The sequence below is a fragment of the Hylobates moloch genome, unplaced genomic scaffold (assembly GCF_009828535.3).
Source record: "Hylobates moloch isolate HMO894 unplaced genomic scaffold, HMol_V3 SCAFFOLD_11, whole genome shotgun sequence".
In the NCBI taxonomy this organism is placed as follows: domain Eukaryota; kingdom Metazoa; phylum Chordata; class Mammalia; order Primates; family Hylobatidae; genus Hylobates; species Hylobates moloch.
The window spans coordinates 56,083,878-56,103,758 of NW_026652286.1; the positions used below are offsets into that span (position 1 = coordinate 56,083,878).

Sequence of the window (19,881 nt, forward strand, 5' to 3'; positions counted from 1 at the left end):
ATCTAGAAAATGGAACATTATTCATCACCAAAAATAAATGAACTACCAAGACACAGAAGTACATGGAGGAAAGTTAAATGCATATATGCAAAAGAAGCCAATCTGAAAAGGCTACATACTGTATTATTCCAACTATCTGATACTCTGGAAAAAGTAAAACTATGGAGACACTAATAAAATCAGTAGTTGATGGGGTATAGGGGGAGGAAGGGATGAATTGGTAAAAGAAGATATAATTTTTAAAAAACTTTTATTTTAAGTTCAGGGATACATCAGGAGGCTGAGACAGGAGAATCGCTTGAACCTGGGAGGCGGAGATTGCAGTGAGCCAAGACCATGCCACTACACTCCATTTGGGTGATAGAGACTCTGTCTCAAAAAAAAAAAAAAAAAAAAAGTTCAGGGATACATACGCAGGTTTGTTACATAGGTAAACTTGTTTGTTGTACTTGAAGGTTTGTTGTACAGATTATGTCATTGCCCAGGTGTTAAGCCTAGTACCTATTAGCTATTTTTCCTGATCCTCTCCCTCCTCCCACCCTCCACTGTCTGCCAGGTCCCAGTGTGTGTTGTTCCCCACTATGTGTTTATGTGTTCTCATAATTTAGCTTCCACTTATAAGTCAGAACATGTGGTATTTGGTTTTCTGTTCTTGCATTATTTTGCTAAAGATAATGGCTTCCAGCTCCATCCATATTCTTGCAAAGGACATGATCTTTTTTTTTTATGTCTGCATATAATTCATGGTATATATGTACCACATTTTCTTTATCTAATCTATCATTGATGGGCATTTAGGTTGATTCCATGTCTTTGCTATTGTGAATAGTGCTGCGATGAACATATGCTTGCATGTTCTTTATAATAGAACAATTTGTATTCCTTGGTTATATACCCAGTAATGGGATTGCTGGGTCAAATGGTATTTCTGACTCTAGGTCTTTGAGGAATTGCCACACTGCCTTCCACAATGGTTGGACTAATTTTCACTCCCACCAACAGTGTAAAAGCAGTCCTTTTTCTCCACAACCTTGCCAACATCTATTGTTTTTTGACTTTTTGATAATAGCCATTCTGACTGGCATGAGGTGGTATCTCATTGTGGTTTTCATTTGCATTTCTCTAATGATCAGTGATGTTGACTTTTATTTTCATATGATAGTTGGCCACATTTATGTCATCTTCTGTAAACTTTTCATGTCCTTTGCCCACTTTTTAATGGGGTTGTTTGTCTTTTTCTGTACATTCCTTTAAGTTTCTTAAAGGATATTTGACCTTTCTCAGATGCATAATTTGGAAATATTCTCTCTCATTCTGTAGGTGGTCAGTTTACTCTGTGGACAGTTTCTTTTGCTGTACAGAAGCTCTTTAGTTTAATTAAATATCATTTGCCAATTTTTGCTTTGGTGTAATTGCTTTTGGCATCTTCATCATGAAATCTTTGCCTGTGCCTATATTCTGAATGGTATTGCCTAAGTTGTCTTCCAGGGATTTTATAGTTTTGGGTTTTACATTTAAAAGTGTTTAATATGTAACAAACCTGCACATTGTGCACATGTACCCTAAAACCTAAAGTATAATTAAAAAAAAAGTGTTTAATCCATCTTAATTTATTTTTGTATCTGGTGTAAGAAAGGAATACAGTTTTAATCTTCTGTATATAGCTAGCCAGTTCTCCCAGCACCATTTATGGAATAGGGAATCTTCTCCCCATTGCTTATTTTTGTCAGGTTTGTCAAAATCATATAGTTGCAGATCTGTGGTCTTATTTCTGGGTTCTTTATTCTGTTCCATTGGTCTATGTGTCTGTTTTTGTGCCATGTGGTTTTGGTTCATGTAGCCCTGTAATATAGTTTGAAATCAGCTAGTGTGATGTCTCCAACTTTGTTCTTTTTGCTTATAATTATTTTGGTTATTAAGGATCCTTTTTGGTTCCATATGATTTTAAAATAGTTTTTTTCTAGTTCTGTGAAGAATCTCATGGTAGTTTAACAGGAATAGCATTGAATCTATAAATTGTGTTGGGAAGTATCACTGTTTTGATGATATTGATTTTTCCTATCCATGAACATGGAATGTTTTTTCATTTGTTTGTGTCATCTCTGAGAACCCTGGTAAGATACTTAACAAGAAGATCATCCCCAAGACACATAATCATCAGAATCTCCAAGTTCAGATAATTTTTAGGGCAGGGAAACTATTTTGTACGACACCATAATTCCAGATACATGTCATTATATGTTTGTCCAAACCCTTAGAATGTGCAACACTAAAAGTGAATGCTAATGTAAGCTATGGACCCCGGATGATAATGATGTATCAATGTAGCATAATCAATTCTAACAAACGTACTTCTCTGGTGGAGGATGTTAATAACAGGTGAGGCTATGCATGTGTTGGGGCAGGGCACACATGAGAATTTTCTACATTTTCTGCTCTTTTTTTTTTTTTTTTTTGCTATGAATCTACAGCTGCTCTGAAAAATAAAATCTATTAAAAAGTGGTTAATGAATACAAGTTCCCTTTGCTCCTGTGTACTAAATACCTGGTAAAATAGTAGACACAAAGAATATGATCAATGAATCATTATGGAATGAAAACCTAAAAGACATCTAAATCTCAGTGCAAACAAGTTGATCCTAAGAACTGATTTTGATAAAAAATAGATCACAGCACTGGGAACCAAAAACAAAGGAGAGTGACTAAGAGATGAAGACATTTGATCTAGCACAATGAAGCTGGGGCATCCCAAATACGCTACATGTCTGTTTTGCTGGGTATGAGTTCTGATCTATGTAAGGCCAACTTAGGACTCTCCCCAAGCCCTACTTGCTGCTGAAAATTACATGGAAGGAAATCTTGCTGTCAGACAAGAAAAATGGCTTCCTGGGTATGTCAGGGGGTCAAAACCACACTTCAAAAGGTGTTTTCTTGCATTTCATACCTCTTCCCATTATTTCTCCCCTGAAATCATTCCAGTTTCTCCATAATGATCCCTTCTTCTGGCAAAATAAGTCAAAAGACATGAGGAACTGAAAAAGAAAAAATCAGAGGAATGAAGACTCTAGTTTACCCTTATTATCCTCCAGATAAAACGGAGCTCCTGGTCAGAAAATTAGGAGCCCTGACTTCTGGTCTTAAATTTGTTGTGGCCTTGGAAAATCTTCTGCCTGTCTCTTACCCTTAGATCATTTTCTCACAAGGAGGTGGACATTATAGTATCCTTTTCCCCCCCACAATGGCTATGGCCCTTGAGTAAATTGAAAGTAGGACATTATTATAAAGCAGCTCTCCATAGTGATGTGTATTTTACTGACACACAAGGCCAGATAATGATAATGATATTTTCTTCTGCAAAACCCCCACGCACTCTCAAACACAAGGCTTGATCTTTGATAGCCATGGTTCTCTTAGATGCCAAGGGTGAAAGGTACTGATGTGGCTTATAGTTTTTTTGTATGCCCAAATTATTTGCTAGCATTGACATATTGGAACACGCAAACACAAATGCATAAAAATGATGATCTGGCACTCCTATAGCTTTGTAATGATTTCAACTCTGATATGGTTTGCCGTGTCCCCACTCAAATCTCATCAAAATGGGAATTTCCCTGCACAAGCTGTCTCTTTGCCTGCTGCAATCCATCTAAGATGTGACTTGCTCCTCCTTGCCTTCTGCCATGATTGTGAGGCCTCACCAGCTATGTGGAACTGTAAATCCATTAAAACTCTTTTTCTTCCCAGTCTTGGGTATGTCTTTATAAGCTGTGTGAAAAATGAACTAATACAGTAAATTGGTTTGGGGAATGGGACACTGCTGAAAAGATACCTGAAAATGTGGAAGCGACTTTGGAACTGGGTAACAAGTAGAGGCTGGACCAGTTTGGAGGGCTCAGAAGAAGACAGGAAAATGTGGGAAAGTTTGGGACTCCCTAGAGACTTGTTGAATGGTTTTGACCAAAATGCTGATAATGATATGGACAATGAAATCCAGGCTGAGGTGGTCTCAGATGGAAATGGGATACTTGTTGGGAACTGGAGCAAAGGTAACTCTTGTTATATTTTAGCAAAGAGACTGGATGCATTTTGTCCCTGCCCTAGAGATTTGTGAAACTTTGTACTTGAGAGAGATGATTTAGGGTATCTGGCAGAAGAAATTTCTAAGCAGCAAAGCATTCAAGAGGTGACTTGGGTGCTGTTAAAGGCATTCAGTTTTAAAAGGGAGAGCATAAAAGTTTGGAAAATTTGCAGTTTGACAATGGGGTAGAAAAGAAAATCCCATTTTCTGAGGAAAAATTTAAGCCAGCTGCAGAAATTTGCCTAAGTAATGAGGAGCCGAATGTTAATCACCTAGAAAATGTGGAAAATGTCTCCAGGGCATCTCGGAGACCTAGACCTTTATGGCAGCCCCTCCCATCACAGCACTGGAGGTTTAGGAGGAAAAAATGTTTCTGTGGGCCATGCCCAGGGTCCCTCTTCCATGTGCAGTCTAGGGACTTGTTGCCCTGCATCCCAGCCACTCCAGCCATGACTAAAAGGGGCCAACGTAGAGCTTGGGCCATGGCTTCAGAGGGTGCAAGCCTCAAGTCTTGGCAGCTTCCATGTGATGTTGAGCCTGTGAGGGCACAGAAGTCAAGAACTGAGGTTTGGGAACCTCTGCCTAGATTTTAGAAGATGTATGGAAATGCCTGGATGCCCAGGAGAAGTTTGCTGCAGGGGTACAGTCCTCATGGAGAACCTCTGCTAGGGCAGTGTAGAAGGGAAATGTGGGGTTGAAGCCCCCATGCAGAGTCCATACTGGGACACCACCTAGTGGAGCTGTGAGAAGAGATCACCATCCTCCAGCCCCAGAATGATAGATACACTGACAGTTTGCATTATAAGCCTGAAAAAACCACAGACACTCAATGCCAGCCCATGAAAGTTGCTGGGAGGGAGGCTGTACCCTGCAAAGCCACAGGAGTGGAGCTGCCCAAGACCATGGGAACCCATCTCTTGCATCAGCATGACCTGGATATGAGACATGGAGTCAAAGGAGATCATTTTGGAGCTTTAAGATTTGACTGCCTTGCTGGATTTTAGACTTACATGAGGCCTGTAGCCCCTTTGTTTTGGCCAATTTCTTCCACTGGGAATGGCTGTATTTACCCAAAGCCAGTACCCCCACTGTATCTAGGAAGTAACTAAAGTGCTTTTGATTTTACAGGCTTATAGGTGGAAGCGACTTGCCTTACCTCAGATGAGACTTGGGATTTTGGACTTTTGAGTTAATGCTGAAATGAGTTAAGACTTTGGGGGACTGCTGGGAGGCATGAATGATTTTGAAATGTTAGGACATGACATTTGGAAGTGGCCAGGCATGGAAATAATATGGCTTGGCTGTGTCCCCACCTAAATCTCATCTTGAATTCCCACACGTTGTGGGAGGGACCCTGTGGGAGATAATTGAATCATGTGGGTGGGTCTTTCCTGTGCTGTTATTGTGATAGTGAATAGGTCTCATGAGATCTGATGGTTTTAAAAACAGGAGTTTCCCTGCACAAGCTCTCTCTTTGCCTTACGCCATCCATGTAAGATGTGACTTGCTAATCCTTGCCTTCCACCATGAGTATGAGGCCTTCCCACCTGTTAAACCTCTTTTTCTTCCTAGTCTCAGGTATGTCTTTATCAGCAGCGTGAAAATGGACTAATAAAAATTCACTAATATATGCCATGAATTAACAATGAAATCAGTATCAGGTATATGAAAAGGTGCTTAACATCACTGAGCATCAGAGAAATGCAAATCAAAACTACAATGAGATATCATTTCACCCCAGTCAAAATGGCTATATCCAAATGACAGGCAGTTTCAAATACTGGTGAGGATATAGAGAAAAGGGAACCCTTTTACATTTTTGGTGGGAATGTAAATTAGTACAGTCACTATGGAGAACAGTTTGGATATTCCTCAAAAAACTAAAAATTGAGCTATCATATTATCCAGCACTCCCACTGCTAGGTATATACCCAAAAGAAAAGAAATCAGCATATCAAAGAGATATCTGCACTGCTATGTTTCTTGCAGCACTGTTTATAATAGCCAAGATTTGGAAGCAACCTAAGTGTTCATCAACAGATGAATGATAAAGAAAATGTGGTATGTATACACAATGGAGCCACAAAAAGAATGAGAATCCAGTCATTTGCAACAACATGGAAAAAACTGGAGATCATTATGTTAAGTGAAATAAGCCAGGCACAGAAAGACAAACGTCATATTTTCTCACTTATTCGTGGAATCTAAAATTCGAAACAATTGAACTCATGGAGATTGAGAGTAGAAGGATAGTTACCTGAGGCTGGAAAGGCAGTGGTGGGAGGTAGGTTGGGGGAAGGTGGGACGGTTAATGGGTACTAAAATAAAGAATGAATAGGACCTACTGTTTGATAGCACAACAGAGTGAGTAAAGTCAATAATAATTGTACATTTTAAAATAACTTAAAGAGTATAATTGGATTGTTTGTAACTCAAAGGATAAATGCTTGAGGGGACAGACACCCCGTTATCCATCATGTGCTTATTTCACATTGCATCCTTGTATCAAAACATCTCATGTACCCCATAAATATATACACTTATTTTGTTCCCACAGAAATTAAAAATTGAAAACATTTTTAAAAACTAAAAATGGAACTACTACATGATTCAGCAATCCCACTACTAGGTATATATCCAAAAGAAAGGAAATCAGTATATCAAAGAGATATGTGTACTCCCATGGTGATTGCAGCACTATTCACAATAGCCAAGATTTGGAAGAAATGTAAGTGTCTATCAACAAATGAGAATGGATAAAGAAAACGTGGTACAAATATACAATGCACTACTATCCAGCCATAAAAAAGAATGAGATCCTGTCACTGGCAACAACATGAATGGAACTGGAGGTCATTATGTTAAGCGAAATAAGACAGGCACAGAAAGACAAACTTTGGATGTTCCCACTTATTTATGGGAGCTAAAAATAGTAAAACAACTGAACTTATGGAAATAATAGAATGATGGTTACCAGAGGCTGTGAAGGGCAGTGGTGGGGGAAATATTGACATGGTTAATGGGTACAAAAATATATTTATAAATTTATAAAGAATGAATAAAATCTAGTATTTGATGGCAGAACAGGTTGATTATGGTAAATAATATTTTATTGTACACTTAAAAATAATTAAAGTGCGTAATTAGATTGTTTGTAACATAAATAAAGGATACATGTTTGAGGTGATGGATACTTCCCCACACCAAAAAAAAAAAAAAAAAAAAAGTGGTGGCAGCAGCATTCATAATATTACTGTCTACAAACTTTACAACTCTGTAGAACTACAGAGACAGAGAAAGTGATGACTAGTTGGCATATCTCCCCTAGTGAAGAAATTGGCTAGAAGTGGAGAAAATTGGTCACTTAGGGAATATAATTCCCCTTATTCCTCAGGTCATGGTAGAAGGAGGAACTTTAACAAGCCATAACTTGTTGAATATGGTCTGTTCTTGGGAGAGTGCCCAATAATTACATGATAGGGTAGGACCTAGCAGCTTCCCTGAAGGACTTTTGCACTCAGTAGAGGAGAGAAACTTTTCAGCATGGAAAAAGGAGAAAACTACAGGCATTAAATTGTGTGGCAGAGATATGATCTGTTATATAGGCAATCAAGAAGAGATACTGGCATTATGTTTGTAACAGTGTCCAATAAATCTTTTGAATGAAACAGCAATCAGTGGAGACTCCAGATATCTGGAAGGAATCTATGTGTCTTCACATATTTGAGCTAGCACATATGTGCATGGGCTCTGGACTTATTCTTTTGTGTGTAAATAAGGAGGTAAGGTGTGGTGACATTCTACCCCTAAATATTCTTTTTACATTTACTGCTATTCCTGAAACGCTGCTCTGAAGAAATCAATTTCGGGGGGTGTAGAAAGTGTTTGAACTCTTGATGTCTTTTTCTAAATGAGGCTTGCTCACTCCACTTTCTCTGTTTCTTTACCATGTGCTGTGTTCTGTCTTCCACATTACTGATTGTATCTCCTGACGGTGTGTGAGAGGTGCACAGGAAATGTTTTGTTAAATGGACAATGAATGGAGATTTTGTTAATTGATTCCTGGCATGGAGGAGGAAGAAATGGGTTCTAGCACACGAGAAAGCAAAAGGGCAGATGGGATATAGGAAGAGAGATCAGAGGGGGAACAAATCCCTACTTGTATCTACTGTTTGTCAAGTAGTATGGTAGGCCATTTACAGACTTAAAAAAATAAACTGTCAAAACAATCCTATGAAGCAGATATTAATCTCTACTGTTAGATGAAAGAAACAGAGACTCAGAAAGGTTTAGTAACAGCTCAAGGTGATAAAGCTAGTAATTGCTGGAGCCAGAATTTAAATGAAGTTACAGATATGCCAAAAGCCCATCTTCTTTAAATTATACCAGGCTGCTATACCAAGGAGAGAGATTTGAGGACAAGCAAGGACTTCAGGGATGCATTGAAAGCACTGTAAGAGAAGGGATGCTCACACATTTTATTATCATGCAACACTGATATTGAAATGCAATTTCCCATCAATGTTCATAATTAATGCTTGACCACAAGAGAATTCTGCTTTGCAAAACTGAATAGGCTGTGAAGAACATGGCTCTGTTCTATACTTCCATGTAGCTCTTGCAGACCTGTGCTTAGGAGAAAAAAATTCCCAACTCTTGATATCAGCCCATGTAAGCATGGAACTTCTTTAGTCTAAAGAGGGTGTTCATTTACCCTTCAGGTTTGGTAATCACCTGATAAAAATTACTGAAATTCCACCTGAACAGCACTAGTAGCTTCCTCCCAATCAGCTGCTTGTTCTTTTGTTCTGTAATTACAAAGATATAATCACACTGAGTTACTGTAATTTTCAACATTCTGTCACCCTATTAGTCTGTGAGTTCTTCAGGGGCAAGGCTTGGCCCTTGTTCTTCTTGATTTTGTCAAATATCCCACCAGAGTGCTTGGCATATACTAGACATTCAGTAAATACTTAGTTGAACAAATACATAAGAAGTTAATCAATCAAGTCAATGACTGAATGAATGAACGAATGGTGCTTGTCCCCTGCAAAGTCCTCCTTGAGCAGTCTAATTCTCTATGTAATAAGCATAAGTCTTTACCAAATATGATCCATTGGTCAATAAAGGTTGCTGACTGACATCTTAAAAGCATACTTCGGTGGAATAAACATTTACCAGCACTGAAAGTCAGCAGAGAGATTAAATAAAGGATAAACATCGCTGGCTGTTTTTCTGGCAATAAAGGGGCATCTGGTCTGTGGCATAGGATACAGATGTGCTCTTTCTTTAAACTCTCTTATAATTGGCCAGAAGAAGGAAGTAAACAGAAATCCTAATGGAATTTAAGGGTCTCTGAGGGATTGAAATATATGCAGAGAAAAACACCAGATTTCATTTGGATATATAAAGATAGATGTCTCAAGATGAGTAATCTAATGAAGGCTGACAAATGATACCTGAGGCAATCCTCTTTGTTTTTGGTTCTTGTTAGCCATGCCACCTTCCAGGTCACAGCCAGGCAAGGTAGCAATAGAATGAAAATTATTCTTTATAAGCAGTTCAATCCAAGGTCAAATTTAATGTACAGCAAATATTCATCAGATAAGACTAAGGCTGTTTCTACTCATGTGATGGATGAGCCACCAGAAAACCCCTCTGACCACAACTTTTGTCTAGACTTATTTTCATGAATGATAAAGACAAGACGGAAAAGGACTTTTGTCAGTCAGACTAAAAGACGTGAATGGAATATAAGTGGCATTTCTGTTGAAGCAGGATGGTCTAGTAGTGCAGGAGACAGCCATCTAGGTTACAGTCAAGAATCCTTCCCTTCCCAGACACATGACCTTGGGGAAATTACTGATCCTCTGTCACATCTGTAGACAGGATAAATGACTCTTACCCAGCCACCTTACAAAGCTGCTATTAGGATCAAATGGAATAATGTTCATGAGATGCCTTTGTAAATTATAATGCACTATGCAAACATAAGCCTGGTACCTTCATGGTGAACAGCAAAAAAAAAAAAAAAAAAAAGAGAAGAATGAAAGAGAAAAAGAAGAAAATGAATGGCAAATTAAGACTAAGAGAAAGGAGGAGGAGAAAGTTTCTGTAGAGAAGGGAGGGGAAAGAGAGAAAAGACAGAAGATAAAAGGGACCAAGGGAGAAACTGGTAGAGGAGAAGGAAAGATGCAGCAGTGGCAATGAATGATCTCATAACTCTGGCACATAGGTATATAAATAAGCAAACAAACACGTAAACATAAGACTGAAGGAACAGCAGAACTGGTCAGCCATGGGATTTAGAAAATCACGTCTATGTCAAGACCACACAGCTCTGATAAGCAACTGGAAGACTCCATCAGGCAGCTTCTTAGGAGGAGACAGCGAGTCAACCATGAGTCAGCCTCCTTATAAATTTCTAAATGGAAAGCACTACTGAGTTCATGTTGTTCTCATCTGAGCTCTGCTCAGTCATACACTCAGACAGATTTGTAATCATTGTGCAGCCATGATAACGACCTTTTCTTTGCCTAGTCAAGGCCTATTGGTCATTCAGATAAGAGCCTTCCATGACCTCCCTGACCTACCTGACAAAGTCAGATGCCCTATTATAGGTACTCAGAGCATCATGGTCCCCCCTTTTTTTTTTCACAGAGCTTGACACAGTGACAGATTTATATTTATTTGTGTGATTATTCAATTAATGTCTCATTTTCTCCCCCAGACTGAGGGCAGAGTCAATGTCTGCTTTGCTCATCATTATATTCCTAATTGAATTTATTGGTTGGCATCATCATAAACAGAATTGAGTTAAAAAAGGACAGTATTCAAAGAGAGGTAATGGTGCATATGTAAAGAAGAGGTTGGTGCTGGGGCTACAATTAGAAAGTTTGGGATTGATAAAATCTTTTTGATAGTTTAAGCAACTAAATCTTGTCATGGAATAACGGTTCTGGTTTTTATTTTCATAACAGACTTATGACTGGGTGCTTTTTTACTCCTCGTTGGTTAATTCAGCATATTAACTAGCTCTTTAGTGACATCTCAGTCAATGTCATGGGTGAGCATATTATTACTGGCATTAATAACTATGAGTACTGATTAAGAGGGGCAATTTTCTAGTTGGATGTTCTGCAGCACACTGTTTTGGGTATGTTTAATTATATAAAAATGAGGAGAAAGTTTATTCACAACTACATTGAGACCATTTTTAAATCCAGTTACTAAAACTTTAAAAGGTTTTCAAGGAAGATATGCATGGTATGATAAGTAATCATGTTGGACTCAACTATGTCCAGAAAATAGGGAGTATTTAAAAAATAAACATCCCTAACTTCAACTGCCCATTGGATTCTGTGGCAGCCCTACAAGGTCAATATTACTGGCATTAAGCAGCCCTCAGTATGTGAGGCCACTGAACAGGGCAGCCCAATAATTCTCATAACCAGACTCCTGACCTGTGACTTCCAGGCTTCTTCCTAGTCCTGCTGGGCAAACCAGAAGCCTACAGTTTGGAGATATTATTCCTCTATTTTTTCTAATTTGGTACATTTCAAGGTGAGTGGAATCATTATACGAGTTTGTTCCCCATTTATTAACATTTCTATTTGAAAGTAGATTTTTGACAATGATTCTAGTTAACAAAAAACTCCAAAACCTCAGAAATCATATTGAGCTCTACTTTGTATTTTAATGTCTTACTCAGGCCTCCAGGTTGGCCAACTCATAACAACAAAACACATACAAGTTTGGGGAGGTAGGAAAGGGAGTGACTTAAAAATGTGGGTTCAAATCTCAGTTCTGCTACTTAACTTCTCTAAGCTTTAGTGTCTTAATCCATAAAGTGGGTTAAAGGTGCCTTAATTGTTATCAGAGCAAAATGAGAGCCACATAACAGTTACTATTAAATTAAAATATACAATATTGAATGTGGTATTTTTAGCCCTTAAATGTAGAAAAAATATTCTTTTTGAACTTTAGAGTCTATGTGTTTGCAATGCCTGCTTTAATGATAGAGTACTCTGTATTCTTCGATTTATGTTTTTTTCTTCATTTTAAGGAAGGCTTTCTTTTACAGAACAATAATGATGATAGTGGATAATGTCTATACAAGTATTTACCTGGAAAAATACAAATCTAGATTCTCTATGTCATTTTGCAAAATATTTTTGCTATTTTGCTAGTCCTTGAAATTCCACATTTCTGTCTGTTCTAAACAAGAATCGATGGTTTGTGTATTTATTTATTTTTACACAGTTGTTATTTGAAAAGCAGATGGCAACAGAAATCCAGTCCCTGTGAGAGCATTAGAACCCATGTCTTCATAGCCCTTAAATGTTTCCTAGCTCTCCACAGTCTCAGCATTTTTTCAACACTGATAAATTTGGGAGACTCCTTAAAGTTTGCTGTGAAGACACCTTTTATATTTTAAGCTCTACACACGTAAGGAAACAGATTATAAGGCCTAGAAAAGGATGTCTTATGGAGTAAGGAAATGGAAAAAAAAAATCTGTTCACCATTTGAAATGAGGCTAAGGAAAAGGAGCTGACAGCTCAAGTAGGAGAGGTGGAAATTCCAGGGACACAAGGAAAAATGAAAAGGAAGCATGTGATGCTGAACTGGGGGGACGGAGATGATCTGGAGGAATTTGCTGCTCTGAGAGATTCCTAATGAATCCCCTGGTTTTCAAACTCTGAAGATCTACCTCCCCCACCCAGGGATGGAAGGAAAGTCTGTAAACTTTTTGAGTCCTTCCAAACAGCTAAGATGTTTTTAGCAGGTGACCTGGCAACATTAATAAGGTTGGGACTCTCAACCAGAGCCTTCTCACCCAGAACTTTCTTATTCAGGAGACAGGTCTGTCTTTATTGGACTATAAATCACAAACATAAATCTTTTTGGGGGGAGCAGTTTGATTTCTTCCGATCATTTCTAAAATTTAAATCGGTGCTCATCTCCTTACTTTTCCCATATTCTTTATAAATAAACTCTTCAGCTGTCAGGAAAGCAAAATAAAGAGAATGACACACACATATAAATACATATATACAGATGTGTGTGTATGTATACATATATATACATATAAACATACACATAAAATAATACGTATTATTTTAATACATTCTAAAAATAGACAAAAATCCTTTGCACTTTACCCAACTTGCCTCTCTGTTTTGATAGAGTCACTTAAATATCTGTGATAAGCAAAGGCTCAGATTTTTGACCAGCGACCCTAGCAACTAACAGCCTAAAAAAAAAATCTCTTCCAAGTTTCAAAGAGCACTTCTATAATTCAGTTTATTAGTCAGCATGTCAACCCCTCCCTGCCCCTAACATTACATAGCCCTACTTTTCAGGTCAGGGTGTGCTGAAGGAAGTTGAGCATTCATTCTGATTACAAATCCTGAGGTACAGATGGGTCTCTGAATGTGTGGATAGAGATAACTCAAGCCAACTAGCCCAAAGGGCCAGCTACCTAGGGCCCAATGGTCCCTTAAAAGTTTATGCTCCATATCTAGGAATATTCCTAGAAGTCCATAAGCCAAAATTTTGTCCCCAAAATGTTAGATTTGGAAAGCATCTAATACCTTGTTTATTTAACTCAACCTGATCACTTCGTATATGAGATAACAGACACCTTGCCAAAATCACAGAGTAAGAAATGTTAGATCTGGGTTCCACGTCCTGATTCAAAGATGACCTGTTGATTTTCAGATCACATTCTGCTATGACCACATATTTTGGAACCAAATATCTGAGTACTTAGAGGAAAAAAAAGACTGAGTCTTTTAGGTCAGTATCATCCTGGGAAATCTGAAGCACATTAGCTATAAAAAAAAAAAGCTTTTCCCACCCAGGCAAAAGGAGTAGAGAACAAGAGAGGGAATAATTCCATTAGTGGTCCTGTTTCCAGGTGTTCCTTGTAAAGGATACCCGAGCTCAGGCTCAGAACACCAGAGTCTCCCCCGCCCCAATGGAGCCATGGTTTCATGAGCCTAGAGTGGTCTTAAAGTGTGGGAAGGGTGTCTCTTGTGCTTAACAGTGGCACGTGGCTGTCCCTATGGAGTTAGGCCTGTCCTGGTAAGAAAGTACCATGGCAGTATCATCACAAATCAGTTAACTTGAAAGGATGGGTTCCCTTAGATCTGTTTATAAGTAAAACTACTTTTTGTTTTTCTTTTTGGTACTCATATACTTCTGGATTTGGGAGAAATTTTCGGTGGTGTTAGTTAGACCAACTATTTATTCCATAAAGGATTCCTTGAAGAATTTCCCTGAAGATGGTCATTTAGTTTCCTTTTAAGTGCTACTTGTAAAGGCTGGCCAACACCTTCCAGGGCAGCTGTTTTACCAATGTGAAAATGCTACTAGAATTTGTACTAGAAAATTCTGCCATTAAGTGTGTCACTAAATAACCTTGTAAGGTAACATAAAGTACCTTCTCCCAGATGAAAGAAAGCTTTCTCAGTAGCTGAAGATACTTCTTAGTCTTAGCAGTGTTAACAAAATGCTTCTAGGTTTTTGCACATGATTTTCTTTTCTATTTTTTAACCTCTGCCTTGCTGCAGACACATCCCTTAAAATTCAATTTGTGCCACCTGCCCTGAGAATCCTCCCTTCCTATCTAGAGGCAAATGCTTTTAATCATTTCAGCTTTTAAAAAATTTGTATACATTTAAGAGGTACAAGTACAATTTTGTTACATGGCCATACTCCACAGTGGTGAAGCCTGTGCTTTTAGTGTATCCATCATCAGAATAATGTACATTTTACCCACCAAGTAATTTCTCATCGTCCAACCTCCTCCACGTATTTCACTCTGTTGAGTCTCCAATGTCTATCATTTTACACTCTATGTCCATGTGTATATATTATTTAGCTCCCATTTATAAGTGAGAACATGCGGCATTCGTCTTTCTGTTTCTGAACTGTTTCACTTAAGATAATGGCCTCCAGTTCCATACATGTTGCTGAAAATGACATGATTTCATTCTTTTTATGGCTGAATAGTATTCCATTGTGTATATATACCACATTTTATTTATCCAGTCATTCGTTGATAGGCACTTAAGTTGATTAGGCTTTTTAATGGAAAGGTTTGAGGTTAAGCGAGAAAACGTGAAACTCTGCCCCAAACTAGCACACTGTGAAGGACTCGGCTGTGGGGGCCAACTCTCAAACTAGCTCATCTAGGTGCTACATAAGAGTGATTCAATTTCTTCTGAGAAGAACCTTCTTTTTTTTTTGTATGCAGGGGTGTGCATGCTAACAGGGGGACTCTTCATTCCTATTCTCAGACTCTGCTTTCAATCCCATCTGTTGTCACTACCCTAACATCTCTGAGTTTTCTGGGTTTGGCTAGGCAGATCTGCTCTTTGCTGAGCTGTAGGCCCCTTCGCATAGTGCTACTGCACTGTGGTAGGGCTTCTTGTGGATGGCATCCCGGGAGACATAACCCCAGGAAATGCCATTCTAATAGAATGCAATGTAAAAGGTACCCCCTGCAGTTGTACAGCCCTGCTTCCATAGGTGATCAAAAGCTGAGATTACTTTGTTTTTCACCAGTCAATACCCTTCAATCAGCTTTCTGTTGCAAAGAAATATAATGAAACCATTTGGCCTTTGATGACCCCTTCTATTTCCTTGATCACTAGGAGACTGTCCTTTTAAAAAAATATTATTATCCCATTAGCTTCTTTTAATAGGGTCTCAGAAGGAAGAGGAGATTAAGGTGTGGGCTGTGTCTGTCAATTTGAAACTGAAACACAGAACTTATTCTGTTAATAGGGATATTATTCTTCCTCATTTTGTCTGGCATAGTAATAGATGATTCAGATATCAACTTAAAAACAGCAGTGACTCTATGGTAGAGGACTCAATTAGATAGTTTCGTTGTCTCAATGGATCAAATTAACTGGAAATCTGAAATATCCCCACTTATTTTATGTCAAGTAAATAGAAACTTGGGTGAAAATTATATAAACATATGGCCTTTTAAACTACATTCATTTAAAAAATATCCTATGTAGTTACTTTTCACAAAAGCATTAGGAAGGAGCGTTTTGAAATAATGGAATTTGCAATTTCAGTTGATTGCGTACACTCAGCAGTGTAACACTTTAATGGGAAACCTGCTGAAGACCCATTGGCCTATGTAAGATGAAAAATAACTTTCCCACTATGTGTTCAGTCCCAGTGATTATGTGCCACATTATCTCTTCATCTGACAACCAGCTGGGCATTTATAGCACAAATTTTTGTGTTCTGGACTTTGTAGATGATTACTGAGATTTCGCCTTCTAAATATTTCAGTCATGCTAAGTTATTTCTACCTCAATTATTTTATTTTATATCCAGAAGTGTTTTTCATAAACAAATACCTATAAACGTATTTAAAGGCAAGTGCTCAAAGTAAGTCTTCAAAGTAATCTAGCCTATAAAAATAAATTTTGTTTTTTTTTCAGAACACTTAGACTAAGTGTATAACTAGTACTTATTGAGGGTCCAATAGGTACCTGATACTTTTATTTTTAAAAATTGGTGAGTTTGGGCTGGGCCTGGTGGCTCACACCTGTAATCCCAGCACTTTGGGAGGCTGGGGCGGGCAGATCACAAGGTCAGTCGTTTGAGACCAGCCTGGCAAATATGGTGAAACCCCATCTCTACTAAAAGTACAAAAAGTAGCCAGGCATGGTGGTGTGTGTCTGTAGTCCCAGTTATTCGGGAGGCTGAGGCCAGAGAATCACTTGAACCCAGAAGGTGGAGGTTGCAGTGAGCCGAAATCACGCCACTTCACTTCAATCTTGGTGACACAGCGAGACCCTATCTCAAAAAAATTGGTGAGTTTGATACTATTTTCCTTTTTGGCTGTTGAGGAAACCCATGCTTAGAGAGGTGAAGGTCCCTGATCAACAACAAATGTCAGAGGCCAGGACTCAAACCAAATTCTTTGACTCTACAGTAAGTTTTCTTCCATTCTTACAGGGAATAGAATATATTGTGTTATTCACTAGATATAAGGCAAATTGCTTTATGCTAGTTGGGACAATAGATCACTATGAAGTTTATACAGTTTGCTATTTTTTTTTAATAAAAGGAGTCACTCTGGTGTTTTGAAGTTAGGATAACATCTACATTTTTGGCCTCATCAGAGAAGAAGAAATAGTGATTATGTCAATTACAGAGTTCCCTTAACTCAAGTGGAAAACAGTGGAAATTGAAAAAAAATTTAGGGCAAATTGCTAATAAGCTTTTGCAAATAAAAAGAAAGAAAAGAAAAGTTTGGAGATAGCCTTAGAAGGAAATGCCATTATTCATCATAGCTGAAGGAAGTCTTCTTTGTGCTGATGGCCAAAATGTGAAATGATAGCCACCCTGAGCCCTGCCAAGAGAGGTATTCAAAAGGAATAATAAAATGAGATAGAGACAGTGGTAAAATTAGTCCCCACACCCTTACCTCTGCTGCAAAAAACACCTCAGCTACATAGTATGCACGTGGACCTCTAGTACCATCCCAAACAGCAGGTTATTGATTCTATTTAATGATTTTTAAGGTTAGAGCCATTCTAGTACTTCATTTTTTTTTTTTCACACTTAGGAAATTCTGCACGATGTCTAACTTAGCCTGAATGTGGTTTATGAATTGTACAACCAGTGCTCTTCACCTCAATAAAGTCTTTTCATACCACATTATGGAGGACAGAGCCACACAGTGGAGTCAAGCTTGATTTCAGGTCCAAGCTATGCTACTTTCTATACAAGTACACTTGGGAAAATTACTTAACCTCTCTGAGAATCAATGTTTAGAAACAAAGATATCTATCTTCTAGGACTACTTTAGAAATAAAATCAGGTAAGACAGGTGATATGGTTTGGCTCTGTGTCCCCACCCAAATCTCATCTTGAATTGTACTCCTATAATTCCCGTGTGTTGTGGGAGGGACCTGGTGGGAGATAATTGGATCATGGGGCGGTTTCTCCCATACTGCTTTCATGATAGTGAATAAGTCTCACAAGATCTGATGGTTTTATAAGGGGAAACCTGTTTGCTTGGCTCTCATTCTCTTTCTTGCTGCCATGTAAGAAGTGCCTTTTGCCATCTGCCATGATTGTGAGGCCTCCCTAGCTACATGGAAATGCAACTCCATTAAACCTCTTTCTTTTGTTAATTGCTGAGGCTTAGGTATGTCTTTATCAGCAGCGTGAAAATGGACTAATACAACAGGTGATTGGTAGTTAAATAGATAGAGCCTGGCACCTAATAAGCACTCAGTAAATGTTAGTTTTTTTTCTTCCCTTGGAGGAATATTTATGAACTTGTGCTGTTGCGCAAATATCCATGTATGCTTCAGTCCTCAGCTCAAGAGTTACATCTTTTGGGGAACCAAAATGACCTGCTCCCCAGTCCCCTTTGGATGCCCATTTACAGTTAGGTATCCCTCCTGGATTCTCCATTAATCCCTTATGCATATCTCCTACAGAGTGTAATGCTTACACTGTATCACAAGTGTGTGTATTTCCATCATTTGTGCTAGACGATGAAGCCCTCTGGAGGGAAAGAAGAAATCTTATTTGAATTATTAAATCTAGTACCTAGCACAGTGCTTGGCACATAATGTGAGTTTCCTAGATATTTGCTAATTGAAAGAAAAAGAGAGAGAGAGAGAATGTGTGTGTCTGTGAGAGACAAAGAAGAGTGGGGAGGGAGGGAAGGAAAGAAAGAAAGAAAAAGAAAGAGAGAGAAAGAAGGACAAAAGAAAGAGAAAGAAAGAGAGAGAGAAAGAAAGAAAAGAAAGAGAAGGAGAAAGAAAGGAAGGAAGGAAAGAAGGAAGGAAGGAAGGAAAGAAGGAAGGAAGGAAGGAAGGAAGGAAGGAAGGGAGGGAGGGAAAGAGAAAGAGAGACAGAGACAGGGAGAGAAAGGAAGACTTCATATTCCAAGGCTGCACAGTTTAAGAGGTTCTGTATCATTATCTTACCCTTCCAGGGAGATGGCCCGTTGGAGAGTCACTGAAGGCTGACGAGTTGCGGTGCTATGTTGGGAATGACTGCAAGAAAAGACAGAAGAAACACATATCATTTATTTAAAATGTTTTTGAACATTTTAATCGGTCCTATTGTCAAGAATCAGTTTTGAAAGAAATACAGGAGAGATTAAATATTTGGTGATAAGTAGAACCCTCCACCAAAATATAGTACTCTACCAGATAAGAGTTAATTTTTTTATAATTTGATTTTAATATGTATTATTCAAAAGTAAGCTTTTAATGATAGGTAAACATTAAAATGAACAAACATATTTAGAAAAGGTAATTTTTTGCCCTTGGAATGAGATAACACAGAGCATAAAAACATACATTTCTTTAGGATGCAATGTATTTTTTTAAGCTGCAGAATAATTTTTTCTAACAAAATTTTACACAGAGCCTAATCTGTAAATCAGAGAAGTTATATTTAATTAGTACAGATGTATTTATTAGTTCAAATTTGCAACACTTAGTTGTAAATTTAGTTAACAATAATTGAGCTATTTGATGAACACAAAACTTGAAAAATGAGACTTCCAGCTGCGTATCAATCTTCAAATTTAATGTAGTTCTAGATTTTGATTACCTGTAACAAGACTGATTTTGTAGATAAGTAATATAAATAAAATGAAAATATCTAACATTTATTGAGGTCTTAAACACTTTCCTAAGTGTTTTTAAATTTTTATGTCTTTTATTTCTCATAAATTTATGAGGTATGTCCCATTCAACAGATGAAGAAATTGAGATACAGAGAGGATTAGAAAGTTGCT

The 19,881-nt window shown here is 38.0% G+C and overlaps 1 protein-coding gene across 17 annotated transcripts in view; it reads right to left on the bottom strand.

Moving 5' to 3' along the window:
- Positions 1-19,881, bottom strand: part of DLG2 (discs large MAGUK scaffold protein 2) — a 2,210,459-nt gene that overhangs the window by 424,158 nt on the left and 1,766,420 nt on the right. For all 17 annotated transcript variants that reach the window (XM_032167965.2, XM_032167963.2, XM_032167975.2 and 14 more), the window contains one exon: positions 19,061-19,129. In XM_032167965.2, coding sequence (XP_032023856.1) covers positions 19,061-19,129 — 69 coding nt within the window. The remainder of the gene's footprint in view (positions 1-19,060; positions 19,130-19,881) is intronic.